We start from the raw sequence: 19,986 nt of genomic DNA, 5'->3' as shown, positions 1-19,986 counted from the left end.
AGTGGTTATATGCCAATGGTGAGCAATGCCAGAAGCAAGAAAGTGGGTAGGGGCAGTGGCAAAAAAGCAAGTGGGGCCGGTGGCAAAAAGTGGTCAGTGCAACCGATGTGCAGTTCTACCTTGGTACAGTAGGTGACGTTCCAGGCATTCAAATACCAGAGATGTCTACATGTGCTGAACCCACTTCTCCGTACAGGCACGCAAGCAGCTGGACCACAGTTCAAGGACATATCACACATGGCAAAAGCACTTGAGGAGCCTGCCAAAGGGAGAAGCAGCAGGATCTGAAGGGCTGGGGGTGAAAGAGGCTTGGCTGGACGGACACATTTGGTCCATGGGCTTGAGGTTCCTGACCCCTGCTGTAGGGTGATGGGCAACCCAGTAGCTTCGAGATTGACTTTCAGAGACTGCTGTGATTGCAGTTTCCATAGGATGCATTTGGCTGAGATCAGCACAACCCAAAAACATTTGAAAAGTTGTTTATTTACTTTATTAAGAAACCTAATTGACTTGATCTATACAGTTGAGCAATTCATTTGGCAGCCAACTTTTAAGTTAAAAATCAGCCTCTGCGATAAGAGTAGAACATACTGCAATATCCCTGCATTATACCCCTTGCATAAAGTTGATTGCATAGGTGACAGTTTGTTCTAGGCTCTCTGCCAGGTTATTGCCAGGCTACTGCTAATAAGGTGAGGAAGAACTTCTCCTTCTCACCTGCAAAAGGAAAGGAGAAAGGAAAAACCAACAGACTTCTGCCCTTCGAAAGACATTACCCAGCTTCTTCTGCTGCTGTTTGATGACACAGATGATATCCGATGAGCAAACTGCCAGTGGGACAAACACTTTCTATACTTGTGAACTGTGAAGTGAGCCCAAGCTGTGATTTGGGGCTGAAAAGGTGGTGCTTGGGCAAGAACCCAAGAAAAGAGATACAGTCAGACCACTGGGCCCATTGAGCTCAGTAGTGTCTACACTGAATGGCAGGCGCTCGCCAGCATTTCAGAACTGGGAAATCTCCCATGCTTACCTGGTGATGCCAGCAATCAAACCTGGGTCGTTTCGGGTGCAAAGTGTGTTCCCCTCTCTGAGCTCACCTGCTTCTTCTCTCCAAATATATAGAAGAGGTTTGGGGACATTATCCCACAGCACTGCAGGGCAGTGGCATGGTGCTCTTTTCAGAAAAAGAGAGGTTTGGTCATACTAACCCTAACGCAGCTATGTGTCATGTGTGTTGGAAAGCAGACTTCCACTTGCATATTCCTAGCCAGATGAGGGACAATAGCTGCTCTGCACATGGTTCCTCTCCTGGGTGCGGCTATTGGGGAGGCACATGGAATTCTTGTTTTAAAATGCAGACAGTACACCTATCAGATGTTCAGAAAGAGGAGTGGGGAATGGATTTAGACCCATCTCCACTTCCTTTGGGGCAGCTGATAGGTGCAATTATTGCTCTTTTTAAAAGAGAGGGAGAGAGTGAGAGCTCTGTATCTATAGATGGAGTGGAATCAGATCCATCCCTCTTCAGGTCACGTTTGAAGCAGGCATTAAATGTGCCTCTTCCTAGGAATGACAGAAAGGCATAATTGCTAAGTATAAAGATTTCCTTAACAGTGGAAAAGGTGATACAGGAAGAGGAGCAACTCGGAATGCATGAGGTCTCAAATGTCCTTGGGAACCTTTTAGATGAAAGCCAAATCCTCCAGAAGCAGCAGCATCAATTAGTCATTAAGGATTATCTTTGATTCCCCCCCACCCCACCAACAAAACACTCACTCCCACCAATAAAGTCATCAATGGTCATCCAGAAAATTTGCAAATTAGCATCCATTTCTTTATGGATGCAGGCATTACTTGAGGTTCTCTGTTAAATTACACTGTCAAAAGAAGTCAACATAATCTTCCAGTGTTGCTGCTTTCATTTTTAAAAAACATATTTTTTTCTTGTGTTACCTCCTTCTTGAAGTGGGTGGTGGGTGAGGAAGGCCAGGAACATTCTTGTCAACTTTTATTGCAAAGTGTTTTGAAGTTAGCCATTTGAGAACTGCATCTGGTAGGAAGCTTGGCTCAGATTAAGGCTGACCTTTTCCGCTGTGACAAAGTCCAGGATGAGCAAACTACAGTTCACAGCGAAGAGCTCTGTGAAACACGGTGCCGATAAGCAGCTGATTGTCGTATACATTTGCAACTGAGCACCCCTGGATTATTGACCCGTCGTCGACATACACTTGGGTGACTACAGGCTTCTCAGAAAGGATGCCCTGGATACGTAGGACCTGAAAGATTGTGAAGAATAACATCAGCTAGTCTGACACATGCTATAAAATCTGTGCTAATGAGTCATGAGGCTGCCTTCTGTCACTACTTCAAAAATTCCACATTAACACAAGTTTGGTCTGAAAACTGTTCAAAATAAGTTTAAAGAACTAAAAAGGTCCTCCTGTCAAATTTAAGGCAGAATCTTCTTGCTAAGGATGAATACCATCTCATTCCAGAGTGGCTTACTGTCCCCCACCCCCATTGATGTTGGACTTCATCTCCAAACCAGCACAGCCGATGGTCAGGGATGACTAGAGTAGCCTAACAACATCTACAGGGACAAAGTCAATCACCCATGCTCTCATTTATGCTGGCTGAAAAGCTTCCACACATTTTATCACACATCTTGCCAAAATAGTTCCTACTAACCTCTGAACCAGGAAGGTTTTCTGGATCATGGGAGATGAGTTTCATGCCATTCGGATGGCATCCCAGCCAAAGGTCTCCAGTGGAAGGATCGACCGATATGTTGTCAACTAGAGTGTCGACTGGCAATACCTGAAGCACACAGAAGAAACCACACAATGTGTAAGTAAAGCTTACAGCTGACATATGCAATGTTGAAAATACATTCTTTTACCCATAGCTAGCATTGTTTGCCTGACAACACACTTAAAAAAATTATTTTTATTTATACATTTTAAAATGTACATATCGCTTTTCACCATGCTTTTTCACCATGTCTCGAAGTGGCTTACAACAATAAGGTAAGCAATATGCAAAATTTAAAACATAAATTAAATCTCCAAAATTTAAAACAGGAGGAGGAGGAGTATAACACATGAGAAGCATCCAGGTTGCAAAGGCTTCACTAAAGATAACAAACAGATGAGTATGCATGCACACACATTCTAAACATAAAATATCAATGGGTGTGTGTGGAGAACAGCCTAAAATCCGTGGTTTGTTTCAGATATTCAGCATACCTGCATTAGTCTCATTTCTAAACTGGCCATGGCTTACCTTCAGAGGAGTTAAACTCAAATTCTCATGCTTTTCGAAGATGTGAATGCTTAGTCCGAACACGTCAGCAACATAGACATACCTTGAAATTAAATTAAACAGGTGAAAGTCTCTTTCATGAATGCCTTTTTAGCTACAGGTAAGAAAATAACTTTGGCTTGGAACACAATGAAATATTTCATGAATGCATTCATAAGAGGAGCTCAAAACAGACTGCCCTGGTGATTTACAGTGCCAAGGTTTTTTTTTAGGTGGGGGGATATACTAATTTGTGTAGTCTTTCCTTCCTCTGGGAAATTCCTAAAATAGCAATAAGTTTACTTATGGCAGGGGTGGGAAATCTGTGGCCTTCCAGATGCTGATGAACTGCTCCCAGCTTCTACCATCCCTGAACATTGTCCATGTTGGCTGGGCTGGTGGAAGTCCAACAACATCTGGAAGGCCACAGATTCTCCACCCTTGCCTTGTGGTAACTGATCCTAGAGATTCATCCCTAGGTTGAGGCAACACCGGGGACTGCTCCAGTTGGACTGTCCCTTCCCTGATTCAATTTTACATGCTATATAATCTGTCTTAGTACTTTAAGATTGCAAACCGCTTTGGGTGTCTTGGCAGAAAGGCGGTATATAAATGCAATGGATAACTAAATAAATGGGATGTTACCTATGTATTCTTCGAAACAGCAAGGAAACCAAAGATCCTGAAGAACCACCAGACAGTTCTCCCTATATTCATCCTTGCTAACCCATCTCAACTGGATAGCATGTTCTCAAACAACTGTTTTCTGGATTGGAACAGTATTGTGGGCTCATGCACTCTGCATGCCAAACTATGGTTTGCACAAACAAACCATTCAGACGCAACAGCGTTTGATTTGCTGAGAGGGGGAAAGAGGAGGGGCTGTTCTGGTGCAAGGCTAGTTCATGCAAACAGGGAAATGTGCACTTAGTACATTTGGGGTGGGGTGGGAGCGAGGGGCTCCACTATCAATTATCTCAGAAATAGTTATTTTATTTCTCTGACCTAAATAGAAGTATGTGAGTGGGGTGGGGAGAAGAGTCCTTATCATTCACACATTGCTCACACATTGATTTAGCACATTTAAAAGTTAATCCATCACTTCATTTTCACGTTAAGGTTGATGTCAAGTATGACATTAGCACTTTAGTTATTACATTTCAGGAAAACAAACACCACATTAGTTTAGCAAGCAGGGCTAGCAACTAAAAAACAGTCGTGTGCCCATCAGATTTCTTTTTTAAAAAGAAGCATCTGTTTGGAAAAGAAGCAGAAAGTGTCAGTACTTTAATGTCAACAAGAACCAACCCACTCTGCTGCTTGACGCTGTTCTAAAAACAGCTCTGGAAAACGCAATGTGCTTGGACCAATGGAGGATGTTATGTACTAACCTTGGATCCTAGAACAATAGGCAAGTAGGATCCTAGAATGCAACCAACAACTGATTGGCTTGCAGGAGAAGACCTATCAGGCTCCAGGAAGAAGTTAATCAGCCTATTAGGCTGGTATATGCAACAACTGATTGGCCTGCAGGAAAAGACCAATCAGGCTCCAGGGGGGAAGCAGAATCAGCCAATCAGTGTAAATAATGTATATAAAAGCCTGAGGTCTGGGGGGCAATTCAATCACTGTTTTACAAGCTGCAATAAAGAGCATGAAATCACTACAGGACTCTGAGTATATTTCAGAGGACCACTGTAGGGACTGCCACCCACCCAACTCCGTGAGAGATGCTCCGTGAGAGTCACATAGGCATTTCTTGGATTTTCTGCTTGGAGCTCAAGTGAAAAAGCTTTCCATGCAGCAGTGGTAGGAAACCTTTGGCTCTCCAGATGTGCTGGGCTACATCTCTCATCCCTGACCCCTATCTATGCCGGTGAGGAGGACAGGGGGTGCAGTTCAACAATATCCAGAAGGCCAAAGGTTCCCCACACTTGCAAAAGATTATCAAGGTGTGTCCTGCCTTCCTCTAGCTTCTTCATGGGCCTGGGTTCAACTAACTGGTCCCACCAGCAGAAGCCAACACAAGGATTTCAGCTCTCCTCCCCCTCCTTTCCCACTGACTGGGGTGTGTATGACAGGAGGACAGCCTGTCAGCTGGGGCAGGAGAGGTCAGATCGCTCTGTCAGTGAAAAGCAGTGGAAAATTTCCTTAGCACTATGTTGAATTCCTCCCTTAGTTGGTACAGTAGAAGATTGGTTTCCGGGGGGAGAGGAGGAAAACCCTCCAAATAACTCATGTGAGTAAAGAAGGGTTACTATCCACTGGCTGGGACCCAAAGCTAGTACAAACATAGACCCAGATAAGTCAATTTAAATATTAACAGTGAAATGCTATCGTGCAATGTAGACACTCAGATGAATTACAGCTTAAACCAAGAGACAATGAGTTGTACCTTCTGTTTGTTCACTTTATTGCCAAGATAAAAGTTATCAGAGATATCAAGGCATCATGAGGACCCCCTGGCTGCTGTTTACATTTATTGCCCATCACTGCTCTTTCTTTAGTTGTAATGTATGTGGGTTTTTTAAAAACTGTGCTTAAATCTGAACTCTCTTTCCTGTATTTATGTTAGCCTCCTTGAAGACTGCATTGACTAAAGGAGAGCAATATTATTATTTTTTAAAAAAATACCTTTACAGCGTATAAGTCATGCCAGCTGCAAGATACCTACTTCCCGTCAGGTGAAATGTTAATGCCATTGGCAGAGTAAAATCCTGACGCCACTTCTTTAACTTCTTTCGGACTGTAGTAGACAACATTTGTCCAGGTAAGGCCTAGGAATGTTTCCAAGTAGATCAAGATGAGCTCTGTGAAATAGTGGTCATTGGTGGCATAGAAACTGTCAGGACCCAGAGCCACAATATCATTCACACTAGGACAAAAAAGGGAGAAGAGTAAATAAAAATACGGTTGTCACCTAAGCTGCTATGTAGAGACATAGCAAGTTGTATACCAGACATGGCAAGGTTTACAGGCAGGCGGGCTTATTCAGTTTTCCACCTGTCTTCCCTAACTTGTTGTCCTCCTGATTTTCTTGGAACAAAACTCCTATCATCCTTGCTGGCTGGGGCTGATGGAAGGCACAAGTCTGTGTATGAGCATTCACAATTGCATACCATACCATCATGCAAGCCAAGAGTGATCTCAGTTCCCTTGAGTGCCAGACCTTATTCGGACAAAATGGTACCATCCACACACAGGAGGGAGGTATCAGCCAACACAGGGTGCAGGAGGGCAGGCAGTGGGGAACCTGAAGCTTGCAGAAGTACAAACAAAACTGCAGAAAACCCTTAATCAGGACTGAACATGCCCAGCGAGTGTGGAATGCTGACCAACTGAAAACCGAGGGCAAAATGGAACCCTGGGCAGAATCCCTGCATGGCGCAACATTTCATTGCGGATCCAGCTTGCAAGTAATAAGTAGCTGTTCTGCATATTGCGCAGAGTGCTTTGCATAAATCAAAACGGGCTCTTCAAAGGAAACAGAATTGTTTTAGATATTATATACCTTGGCAGAAGCTCATGTTTGATCGTTTTCAAGTGCACCAGAGAATTGTCGTCCTCCACGAATTTAAATAGCTCCACCGTTGACTTCTGATGCGGGTGATTTACGACGAAGAGGTACACAGTGTCATCTAGGGAAAGGCAAAAACTGAATGAGTCTGACAAAACAAGCAATGAAGTATGAGTGAACTTATGGAGAATGTATACGGGGAAATGAAGCAGCTCTCAGCAGCTGCCCCGTCTAGGGATCTCCTAATGTAACTGAGAGAGGCTACTGCACTCCACTGTCAAAACACAATCCGTATGTATGCTGTGCCCATTTCCATCAAATCTTTAAGTGGAAGGATGTGATGGCCATGCTGTCTCCTGCATGTTCCTTCCCCTACATTCCCCCTCTCATACCTGCAGGATTCCAGGGCCTGCACAGAAGCAAACAGATATCATCTCCTATGACCACTGCAACCTCCAGTTTGCAACCCGCAGTCAAGCCTACATACAGAAACAACTTGAGCATACTACCATTCTTTCGGATGTGCATCTAAAACTGAAGTCACGAGCCAATGCTAAGCACTTTTAAAGCTAAGCACATGGGAACATTCAACAACATTTCAGGTATAGAGAACCTGCGGTTCTTCAGATATTACAGGACGGCAACTCTCATCAGCTCCAGCCAGAACAGGCAGCGGTCAGAGATTATGGAAATTGGAGTCCAACAGCATCTGGAGTGCCACAGGTTCCCCATCCTTGGTCTATAGCAGGCATGGCCAAACCGGGCCCTCCAGCTGTTTTGGGACTACAACTCCCATAATCCCTAGCTAACAGGACCAGTGGTCAGGGAGGATGGGAATTGTAGTCCCAAAACAGCTGGAGGGCCAAGTTTGGCCATTCCTGGTCTATAGGGCATTCTTGGAGGCAGCACCCCAGCTATGGAACTCCTTCCCAAGGGAAATCAGGCAGTCCCCCCTTTTACCTGATTTCAGGAAATGTGCAACAACGTTTAAAAAATAAAATTATCCAGGGCTTTAGCCAAGAGTTTCATGACATTCTCCTGGTTTAAACTGCTCTGTATAATAATATAATATAATATGATATGATATGATATGATATGATATGATATGTTGTTCTGAATTGTTTCATTCCATTTTATTGTTATCAGCTATCCTGAGCTCCCTTTGGAGAGGAAGGAATGGCTATAGATGTGAAACAATAAACAGAATAAATACTATTTTATCAGCCTTCCTTATGGGCAAATCTACTTACCATCACCGATATATAAGCTGATCCCATGAGGGTTAAAGGATGCCAGATCAAACCCCCGGCTGATTCTCAGCTCAACAGGTCGAGGATTGTCTTCTTTTAGATCCATAAGAAGTATTTCTCCCCTTTTATTAGGGGCAAGCGATACTATCCCGGGGTATTTCAAACCCTTTACAAACAAAGAAAGCAGGCCTTTTGTCACATGAAGGGTTAGGAAGATCTCAGAGAGAAGTTTTCATAACTCATCTGTTTTCCTTGGATAGTCACTGAAATGCTACGCGGTGGTCCTCCAAATGTTGCTGAACCACAATTGTCATCATCCCTCACCATGGGCTGCACCGGCTGGGTTTGATGGGAGCTCCTGTCCGGCAACAGCCAGGCGGCCACAGGTTAGCCATCGCTGCTTTAAAATAGCTATGTAAAGGTAAAGGGGACCCCTGACCATTAGGTCCAGTCATGACCGACTCTGGGGTTGCGGCGCTCATCTCGCTTTACTGGCCGAGGGAGCCGGCGTACAGTTTCCGGGTCATGTGGCCAGCATGACTAAGCCACTTCTGGCGAACCAGAGCAGCGCACGGAAATGCTGTTTAACTTCCCACTAGAGTGGTACCTATTTATCTACTTGCACTTTGACGTGCTTTCGAACTGCTAGGTTGGCAGGAGCAGGGACCGAGCAACGGGAGCTCACCCCGTTGCGGGGATTCGAACCGCTGACCTTCTGATTGGCAAGTCCTAGGCTCTGTAGTTTAACCCACAGCACCACCCGCGTCCCAAAATAGCTATATAGTCCAGGTTTATTAGGGCTTCCCCTAAATTCCACCAATAGATGGATTACAGTATCCCTCAATGCCTTACTGTGTGGTAAGAGAAACCTTACTGTGTGGTAAGTAGAGAAACCATGTAGGGGGGGACTCAGCCCTGCTGCACCAGTCCACTTGGGAGAAGGCTTTGATTGACTGACTGATTGATTGATTGATTGATTGATTGACTACTAAGTAGCTTTTAGCTTCTTAGCATGCTGGGGTGGTGGGGGAAGACTAGTAATGGTGACCTAATCTTCATGCCCACTCATGCACCCTTTAACCATCAGTCTCTAATGAGCACCCCTGCATTCTGCCCAGTTACGTACAGCGTGAAAGGCATTCTGTTGAAAACAAGGGTTGTGTTTGTGTGGGAATAGATCTGGCCTGCAATTTTCAAGTATTCCTTCGGTGCATTGCGAACACAAGCCCAGCCTTCCCTGAAAGACAAGCCTGCTGGGATAACTTACAGAACTAATGAAAGCCAGGCCATTAGGAAGTATGTCGATATCTTCCGAGCCAGTTTCTGCAAAGGAAAAAGAAAAAAGAAAAATCTCGCTCAGACACATCCATACAATGCAGTAGAGTACAAGGTTGCTTCTTTTAAAGTACTGGGACATAGACTGCATTATTCTGAGTCGGGCCGTTGCACCTTACACGTGTGTAAGAAACATGCACCATGGAAGCAATGAGAGAACAGCCCCACTGAACTGTTACTCAGAACCCCACACCAAGGAGAGACAGGAATTCAGAGGCGACAAGCTGGGCCAATGCTAAATTCTCTTTTATCTGCGGCTGGAAGCTGCAAAAGGCTCTGGTTGCTATGGTGATCTTTGCCCATCCACAAAAAGCAAATGCAATGGAGAGGAATGGCTTAGAGGCTAGCTAACCTTCAGCTGGGAAATGTGCCAGGGGGAGGGCGTGTTGCGTAGGCCAAGGCTCTTGTGAAGATCTCAGGGCTTGGCTCTATCTGCTGACATGTTTGCTCTGCATTGGCATTAGGAGCACACAACTTGTTACAGCTCTTATCGTGCACAAGTTCAACTCTCTCTTGCTGGCACACAATGCCAGCGTGCTCAGAATATCACCCTCCAGCGATGCTGACTCAGCACCCTCAGTAGGCTCCCTGAACTTAGCTGAGGCACACACTGATAAACCCCTTAGGCAATATCTGACTTTCTTGTCAAGAGTTGAAAGAACAGGCAGCAGACCCTCTGCTAATCTCAGGGCCCTGGAAAACACTCATCCCTGCCACACCCTGCAAACAGCCTGCCTTCTGAAATAAGGGGTATGGGAAGTCTGGTAGTATTCAATACTGAAGGCATTATTATTGTGGTTTTGCCAGAACAAAAAAATAATGGAACACCTAAATATCAGTCCATACAGAGCAAACCACAGTGCTAAAATAAAATAAAATAAATATTTCAGTGTTCTTTTACTGCCAAGAATTACTAGTTATAGAAGAATTTGAACTTGTAAGGGACTCGCGCTAGGTGTAGCTCACCTTGGTAACAGAACCTGTAATGATTGGAATGTCAAAACTAGGACTTGGAAGGCCCAGGCTAAACTCTCTGGGTTATCTTCAGCCAGTCACCGTCTGTTAGGTCAACCTACTTCACAGGGTTGTTGCAAAAGATTTTAAAAAGGGGAAGGAAGAGTGCATGCCACCATGATCTCATTGGAGGAAAACATGGGATAAAAAACATAGCCAAAAAAAATAATATTTTGTGGCAAACACAGCTGCTGCATGTAGATTGGTGTTTCCTCAGCAAACATGGAAAGTGGGGGAAACATGCATTCAGAAGTGGAGGAATCTTCAGAGACAGGGTCCTCAGGCGTGTGCATAAGGGTGTATCTGTGGCAATACCAATGTCATAGCTGTCAACTTTTCCCTTTTCTTGCGAGGAATCCTATTTGGAATAAGGGAATTTCCCTTAAAAAATGGAAAACGTTGACAGCTATGACCAATGCACACACAAAAACTATGTTTGCTGCATAGAGTGTGCAGCTGGCCTCAGCCACTAAGGAAGAATGCATTGCTCAATCCTTACCTTAGGTCAAGCTTGCAACAACTGCACCAAATCTTTGAGCCTCTGTACAAGAACTACAGCTTAGAGCAGGCTTCCCTAACATGGCACCCTCCAGATGTTTTGAACTACCAGTCTTATCCACCCCAGGCAGCATGGCTAAAAGTTGGGGGTGATGTGAGTTGTAGCCCAAAACATCTGGAAGGCGTTGAGGGAATGACAATTTAGAGAGGAGTCCCATCCCCAGTACTGTATACTTTTGGCATATGCCAACTCTCATCATTTGATTACATTATTGATGTGAGACAGGAACAACTTCAGCTGTCATTTCAACATCTCTTGAGTCAATCGTGTCCCCGACAGCTTCCAGAATCCGTCCCTGTCTAAGGCATGTTGCCAGCAGATCCAAGAGGATTGCAGAGGGCCAATTCAAGAGTGTCGGTTTAAATTGGTACTCTGGTGGTTTTAAGAAAGGGTAAGCATTTACAGAGTACTAGTTCCCCCTGGATTTCAAGTGTGCGACTAAGTAAATAAACACAAAATATCATAGGAAGCGGCCTAATCAAGACTGTGTATCGTCTACACCAGAGGTGGCTGATTTGTGCCAAGGTTGCTAGATTACAACTACCATCAGCCTCAGCCAGCATCCCATTCAGGGATGCTTCTTCAGAGCCTCCTGTAGAAGGGCTTAAACTGGAAATATCAGGTATCAGCCCTGGGCTGCTTGGCATGCCAGCTGAATGAATGGGTCTTTACCACAAAAGCCTATCTGTTAGGGTTTTAAGTCTTGTTCTAAATGTGTCTTTTGCTTTGTGCCTTTAACGGCTTTTAATTATCGTAAATTGCCTTGAGACGGTGTTTTAGAAGGCAATTAGTAAATCAACAATAATAGTAATAATGCAAAGAATGCCTTCCACTAATTGAGCTAAGGTCCCTGCATGGTCATTTACTTCACTGGTCTTCAACTGGTGGGCTGCAGCCTGACCCAAGGTGGGATGCAACAGGAGCACGACTATCATGCATGGAAATATATGGTAAGAAAAATAGGAAATAGGTCCCCAAATGGATCTTGGAATTAAACATGAGTCTGAGAAGGCTGAAGATACCCAATTTAGTTTTCACAACCAGCTTGCAGACCCAATCTCTGTTCTTTTCTGCACAATTCCATATAAATACTATTTACGTAACAATAATACTAATGAAGCGCCTCTAAAAACAAAACCAAGTACAAAAATTGAGACGATGTAAATCCCTCTGGAAAGAGGGCTTGTTTAAATAGGCATAGAAAGGATGGAGAAAAGAGAATTCGGAGGGAATAAACGCAAACAAAAGCATGCAGGAGACCTACCAATTCCTTTTATAAGGTGGCAGTTTGGAAGCCGCTTCGGTTTATATTCTCGCGAGGCACACAATCTATGTCTGGAGGAGAAAGCAAATATAAACGTAGACTTAAAATGGGAAATATGGGAGAGCAAAATCTGCCCTATCTAGTCCAGCATCCTGCCGGCCACAGTGACCCATCAGATGCCTCCAGGAAGCCCACTCACAGGGCAAAGAGAACAACCCTCTCTTGCGTTTGCTCCCCAGAACTGGTACCTTGGGCTCAGACTGGTCAACTATTCACATTTAAATGCATTGTGCCCCTCTCCCTAAAGGGCTTTGGTGCATGCATTCCTCCCTATAGCTTTTCTGATGGGTTCATTGCCAAATTCTACCTCCATTCAGATGACACTTATACCTCCTTTGGCTGGAATGGAATGCTCCCTGCTTCCAGTGAGCTTCCCTCCCACCGGCTCAGTCAGTATAAACTGGATATAAATGGCATGATTAATCCAGAAATGCCTTGAGTCTTGCAGAGCAGTCCTAGACATGTCTACTCAAAATTATGTCAACAAGGCTTGTTCTCGGCTAAGTGGGTAGAGGACTGAAGGCTTAGATCAGGGGTCAGCAACCTTTTTCAGCTGTGGGCCGGTCCACCGTCCCTCAGACCATGTGGTGGGCCGGACTATATTGGGGGGGGGGATGAACGAATTCCTATGCCCCACAAATAACCCAGAGATGCATTTTAAATAAAAGCACACATTCTACTCATGTAAAAACACGTTGATTCCTGGACCATCCGCAAGCCGGACTGAGGCGGCTATCTAGCCCCCGGGCCTTAGGTTGCCTACCCTTGGCTTAGATACTAAGCCATCACCAGGGTGTGTGTGTGTGTGTGTGTGTGTGTGTGTGCAGTGCATCACACAGAAGAGTGCTTCAGGGAAAGGACTGCTCTTTAATGAGGGCAGGACAGTCAGAACTGCAACTGACACTGGCTTTAACTTTAATAACTTGTAATGGAGCTTGTTTTTCCCCTCCCTTCTCCCTCCCATTCCTTCTTTCTTCCATGTGTCAAGTCTTTTTTAAGACACTGGGCCTTACCAAAAAAGCAGCAACACCAAAAACAGTTCTAAGCCCGAGTGTCTTTTTCATCCAGCACTTCCAAAACCAAGAACTATCATGCCCCTCGATTTCATGACTGTATGAGTTGCCATTGTTTTAAGGAGACCCAGATGTTTTCTGTTGCAGAGGCTAGAACTGCCTTTTTGAAGCCAATGAGGTAACTATGTGGAACCGTTGCGGGGGGGAATCCTTTTAGGACATGTCAGTACACCACACACCCATGTCTGCCTTTATCTTTCCCAAAAGTTTGCAGCATGGTGAGCAGATGATTGAAAGATATGGTGCTAAGCTCAGCTCCCAGCAGCAGTAGCAAAGGAAACACCTCTGTTATTGTGGTGTCGCCCTGTTCCCCAACGCTCACCGCTGAATATGCAACACCATCAGTATTGACTTAATAGTGCCATTGAAAACATGATTTGGAAGCTAGGAAAACTTGGGAAAGGTAGGAGGAATCAGCCACACCCTGCTTAGCTTTATTGCATGTTATGCCGTCAAATGCATGTATTAAAGGACCTTTGAAAAGGCTTTAAACCAGACTTCCTCAACCTCGGCCTTCCAGATGTTTTGAGACTACAATTCCCATCATCCCTAACCACTGGTCCTGCTAGCTAGGGATCATGGGAGTTGTAGGCCAAAAACATCTGGAGGGCTGAGGTTGAGGAAGCCTGCTTTAAACTAAAGAACCATCTCACTTGGTAGCAGTCATGTAGGGCAGAGTGTTTTCCATACCTCCCCACTCCCTGCCCCAAATATTTTCAGCTTCATTTGTAGCAATGAATGGGTGCCAACAGCAAATTGTGAAAGTTTCCACACACAAAAATAGCTTTGTCTACTAAATAAACAAAAGTAAAACAAGAAAGCTAAATAGGGCAAGCTGATGCAAACTGAAATTTTACTCTCTTTGAATTAACATAATTAAAAGATTGCCAGCAATGGCAGTGATTATATGACTTTCCTTTTATTGCAGAACAAATTTCCGCTTGGGTGGTGAATCACATTCAGGTTAGACAGTTCAGGTGCACACCATACATTTAAAGCATATTAAAAGCACACACACACACCCTGAAGATTCCTGGGAACTGTAGTTTATCCCTCACAAAGCTGCACTTCCCAGTACACTTGCCAAACTACTGTTCCCAGGATGCTTTGGGGCAGGGGGAAATGTGCTTTAAATGCATGTTGTGTACAATATCTCATTGAAGATCTCTTGGGAAATGGAAAGCCACAGTTAATTGGCATTTTTATGCCAATGCACAAGAAAGAGCGTTGGCACTTTGGACTGCATTCACTGCCTAGGTCCAACTGCAGCTTTTGGTCTCCACACTTTTAGATTCAGGTAGGTAGCCTTGTTGGTCTGAAGCAGTCGAAATAAATTAAAAAATTGTCCAGTAGCACCTTAGAGACCAACTAAGTTTGTTCTGGGTATAAGCTTTCCACCCAGAACCAACTTAGTTGGTCTCTAAGGTGCCTCTGGACAAATAATTTTTTGATTTATTTGGTCTCCACAGTTTGAGTGGTAGCAACCAGCAGAGATAATTCAGGTATGAGCAATGCAAATGGTGACAATCCAACCTGTGCTTGTTTCAGTGTAACCCTGTGGACACAGTAGAACGCTAAAGCACATTGGAAGCTCATTCTTTTCCTCAGATAATTCTGGGCATGGTAGTCTACCCATCACAAAGTTACAATTCCCAGGAACCCTTAACAAACTACAGTGCCCAGAATTCTTTGAAGGAAATAATGTGCTCCAATTGTGCTTTAAATGAAGAGATATCAACCCTGTGAGACATGTTAGACCGAGGTGGCTGATGCTAGTGAGCTTTGTGGCTCAAGCAGTTGGAACAAACTACATTGAAAGACTTGGAAAATGTTTGTTTTGGACAATCAATGGTTTAAAGGGAAAACTTCTCAAATATTTAAAGAGATTGCCCAAGGGCAGACTGGACAAGGCAATATCAGATCACCTAAAGGACAGGCAAAATATGGTGGGCTCAGGTTACAACAATGATCGCTTAGGGTACAACCCAAGAGGAAAGATCTTCTACCTCACTGCAATGAATGGAAGCTACAGAAGGGTACTCCTGCACAGCTTGCTTTCAATTTAGTGGGGCTTGCACAAGAGATCTTCCCAGTCAACTGTGCTCTTACAATGGCTGTCTGGGGGGGGGGGGAACCTCCTGGTTCAGTTCAATTAGGCAATGGAGGACTCTGTGGAATTTCCCCCCTAGAAGTTTCAAGAAGGAATTGGATGGACAGCTGTCAGATATGGTTTAAATCAGCGGTGGCTAGCCATTTCTGGCCTGAGGTCTGCAGTTACCTACTGCCAGCTCCCCAAGGGGTCAGAGCAGAAGTGGGCAGGTCCTCCCCACAATTTCTCTCTCTCTCACCCACCAAGCGACACGACCTGCTTCCATGCAGATTAGCTGAGAAGAGCTATGCTTCCTCACACAGGAGTCCCTGATGATGTCTCAATAAATATTTCACAGAAAATACTTCCAGGGATTCCTAACATTGCTATCTGCTGGAAGGACTACATTAATAGAATACAACAGACAAAACTATGGCTGCCAATGCTCTATTGCACAGCAGTCTCTAGATAACAGTTGCGATCCCTTTGCCTTGCCCCAATTCTTTTTTTTTTTTTTTTACAACTTCAATATCTACCTCCACTTTACTGCTGTGTTAGCAAGATTGCAACATAGCAGGCTTGCACTGCAAAGCCCTCTTGTCACAGTGTAAATAACCTGAAATGAGTATACAGTACATTTCCATGGCACTTTAACCAAAGATTCAATGTACAGTGGTACCTCAGGTTACATACGCTTCAGGTTACAGACTGCTAACCCAGAAATAGTGCTTCAGGTTAAGTACTTTGCTTCAGGATAAGAACAGAAATTGTGCTCTCGCGGTGCGGCAGCAGCAGGAGGCCCCATTAGCTAAAGTGGTGCTTCAGGTTAAGTACAGTTTCAGGTTACGTACGGACCTCTGGAACGAATTAAGTACTTAACCTGAGGTACCACTGTACATTTACTTGGAAATAAACCTGGGTGTCATCTCTTCGTTCTTCACCCTAGTAAGGAATGTTTGCATCCTAACCTTTTTAAAAAATCTTTTGTATTGCAGCAACGCTTTTCAACTCCCCATGAACACCCCATTATATTTATTGTGTTTTGATACGGTTCATCCTCGCTAGGAAGGATTTTGCACAACTGGTTTTGTTTCCTCTGAACACGCACCGGGAGTTACTTCTTGCATAAATGCTCTCATCAGTAACACAAATATGCAGTCTTGGCTTAATATCTTCCTGCTGGAGTGGGAAGCCTATGTGATCCCTCTGCAGTTTGCAACAGAATAACGGGGCCTCAGTATCACTGATGTGCAGCTATTTGAATTATGCTGATTCCAGCTGTGACAACAGTACACTTACCCACCACTGCTGAGCAATGAGAAACTCCATATTCCTCATTCAAACCCAAATTGTGTAGCATATAAAACTGTTATCTGAAGGCGGGTAGCTGGTCGTGTGAAAAAGAAAACTGCTTGTTGCTGTCCAGGTTTACAAAAGTAAAATATGATGCCATTGTTATCTCCTTAACTGCAGGTTTCCCTGGCTATGTTTGTTTATTATGCCCTTTTATAATTTTCCGCCATGTGTAATCCTGCGAGATAGCTAGTTAGCAACCCAAACATACATGCAAGTGTAATGAATGAACTAAAATGAATGGGACCCATTTTAAGGCGAACGTTTTAAGTTTGAGGATGTTTGGCTGCCTTATTCCACACATTTGCAACCAAGAGGTCTTAACAACTAATTCTCTACAGAGAACTACGGCAAGCATTATTGCAAATTATGCTCCCTGGTCAAACTGGAAATGAAGGTTGTCACTGGCTGTTGACAAGAGTGCATTAACACCGAGAGGTTAGTTTGCGAACCAAAGAGCATTCATGCCAGATCACTAGGGGTATCACAGAGCAAAGCGTCTGCAGATCAAGAAACAGGGACAAAAATTAAAAACAAATAAATGGATATTCCTTTTCTTCCCCTCCACCCCCCCCTGCACCAAGCCCAGAGGACCGCAAACCTCTTCCTTCCAATTAACTGTCCAATTAGCAGAGTGCTTACTCATAAACCAAAATAGATGCTGGCTTCATAATTAGTTTATATTACGTTTATGCACCATTCAGAAGGTTGACATTTAACAACCTTTGTCCTTCAGCCAGAACAGAGAGTCTTATTACTCCAAACACAAGACAAAGTACATAAGTAACTGCAACTCAGCCCTGCAAAGTAATATGAAATATGAAACTGGTGATTTTTTGCCCAGGCACTCCCACTTCCAGCGCAGGAATCCAGTTAAAGGAAAAGTGCATGAGAAAGTAACCCACAGGAAAAAGGAAGGCCTGTCATTTCCTTCTGTATGCCCCCTTTGCTCTTAAAAACCAGACTTCCCTCCTATTAACCCACCCCCAGCTTTATGTACGACTGAGGCAGTCATATCCACACCATACATTTAAAGCACTCTTCCCAAATAATACTGGGAACAGTAGTTTGCTAAGGGTGCTGACTGCACAGAGCAATTTCCAACAACGAACTACAGTTCCCATGGTTCACCATGCCTGTAAAATTGTATAAGAACACTTTTTAATGCTTGGTGCAGTCTCAAGACTTACAGTGTGTGTGTTCTCATCCATTTAAAGCACTCTTAAAGCACACTCCATCAGTGGCGTAGCGTGGGGGGTGCAGGGGGGGCCGGCCGCACCGGGCGCAACATCTGGGAGTTAGGGGGCACAAATCCACGGGTTAGGGGGCGCAAATTACTTGCCTTGCCCCGGGTGCTGACAACCCATGCTACGCCACTGCACTCCATCTTGGCTGTGAGTCCTGAAGACCTGTTCCCTACCTTGCTGGCCATTTTCCAGCTGGCTTGACTGACTCCAGCTGCAAAAGCTGAACAAACTCTTGGGTTAGGGTGCTGTTGGGGGGTTGTTGCTGGTTTTATCCATGTCTTTATTTTAGATCTTGGGATTTATGTGGTGGAAATAGTTGTGCATTTTTTAATCTTTTATTTATTGTTTATGACTATCTTTGTTATGTCATAGTCATGTATTTTTCAGGCTGTAAGCCGCCTTCGGCATGGTTTAAACTGCGGAAAGGCATCATACAAATAAAATTAAGTACGCATATATAAACTCAAGATTTGCTGCGCTCATACATGTGTTGAGCAGAAGATGCAAACAAGTACATTTGCAACAGCCTTGGCTCATTGGGGGCCACAAATGGGAGTAGCAGCAAAGCTTAGTCAGTGCAGAACTTGACATTGTTGCAGCAAAGACACTTCCCCAAACCTCATGAATGTAGAGTAGCTTCTTGCGTGTTGCAATGGGTGTTGGGGGAGGAGGAGTGCTTAACCCTTTCCCCAAACTGAATTTTAGGTGGATTGCTGTCAATTCTCTCCAGCAGATAGGAAGAGGCCATTTCCCTACCAGCTGGGCTTACTTTCAAATTCTGGAGCCCAAGGGGAGGAAGTGAGAAGAAGAACCTGTTAAAATTGGGGAAACTGGCAGATAATGAGTTAAGCATCCCCTCCCCTCCCCCCACTTCCATTCTTTGGGAAACAAAGAGAGCCTCAGTGCCTTGTTCTGCCCACAGCAGGGATGAGATGCAAGCAAGCAGCAGCCGACCCGCTATTTTAGGAGGGGCAGAAGACATTGAGATGACATTATGTATCTTGCCCAGAGAATCTAGGCGCTACGGCTAAACAAAGGGTCGCGGCTTCCAGCCGAACCCCCACCACGTTCTAACCTAATTTAACGGAGGAAACTTTCCCAGGGCCCAACAAGGCAGTTCGTCCTGAACTCTTCTCTTCAAAACAAGAGGGCCAGAAGCCAGGAAAGCAGCGAGCTCCCTCAGTTTTGAATCACACGTCTTAGGAACCGTTTTTTTCTTTTCTTTTTTAACGCCTGGATCAGACGGCCCCAAAATTTACGCTTTTGCTGCTGCGTTTCCTTCTAAACGCGCAGCAGAGGAGGCTGCAGAGTCCCAGCCACTTGCAGCGCGATCCTATGGCTCCTAACTCCGAAGAGAGCCCCGCCAGGGACCAGCTTTCGGCTGCGATCCTGCTGCTGCTGCTGCCCACGTTTTCCCTGGCAGTAAAGCGCGCCACTGAAATCGCAGGATGGCACCGTGAGCGAGCGAGGGGGCGAAAGGGAACCGAACGGCGGATCCCCAAACCAAAGAGCACAGTTGGATCTAACGCCTGCCTGCGCCTCCTTTTGCGCCTCGCTTCCTCCCTCCAGCCCCGCAAGAGGGTTAAAGGCAATCGGGGCAGCCCGATCCTATGCGGAGTGAACCTCCATCTGAACGCGATGAACTCCCGGAGCGAGTCCCCCACCCGGGGATTACTTCGCCAGTAAACAAGCCGAGCGCGGCGCCGAGGGAGCAACTTACCGAAATCCCATCAGCCTTTCCCCGATCAGGGCGCCCAGGACCCCGACGACAGCGAGTGCCAGCAGCTTCCCCATGGCTCAGCCCCCGACGGTCCGCAGGCGACTGTCAGCCGGCAAATTCAACAGGAAGTTTCCCCGCCCGCCTCGGATTAAGCCGCGGACTCGGCAGCGCCTCCCACCTGCGCGAAACCGCCCCGCCGAGCCAA

General features: G+C 45.1%; 1 protein-coding gene across 1 annotated transcript; it reads right to left on the bottom strand.

Moving 5' to 3' along the window:
* Nucleotides 1-463: 463 nt before the first annotated feature.
* On the bottom strand, nucleotides 464-19,916 carry LOC310745766 (serum paraoxonase/arylesterase 2-like). Its single transcript, XM_083578821.1, has 9 exons — nucleotides 19,782-19,916; nucleotides 12,240-12,310; nucleotides 9,335-9,390; nucleotides 8,068-8,233; nucleotides 6,812-6,938; nucleotides 5,975-6,175; nucleotides 3,283-3,364; nucleotides 2,689-2,817; nucleotides 464-2,276 (listed from the first exon to the last, which is right to left on the bottom strand). Exons 1-9 carry the CDS (start codon nucleotides 19,853-19,855, stop codon nucleotides 2,118-2,120), a joined length of 1,065 nt encoding a protein of 354 aa, XP_083434947.1. The 5' UTR covers nucleotides 19,856-19,916; the 3' UTR covers nucleotides 464-2,117.
* Nucleotides 19,917-19,986: the final 70 nt, after the last annotated feature.

The sequence above is a fragment of the Podarcis filfolensis genome, assembly GCF_964270895.1.
Source record: "Podarcis filfolensis genome assembly, chromosome: 12".
NCBI classification, from domain to species: Eukaryota; Metazoa; Chordata; class Lepidosauria; order Squamata; family Lacertidae; genus Podarcis; species Podarcis filfolensis.
This window is presented reverse-complemented; position numbering and strand designations above follow the sequence as displayed.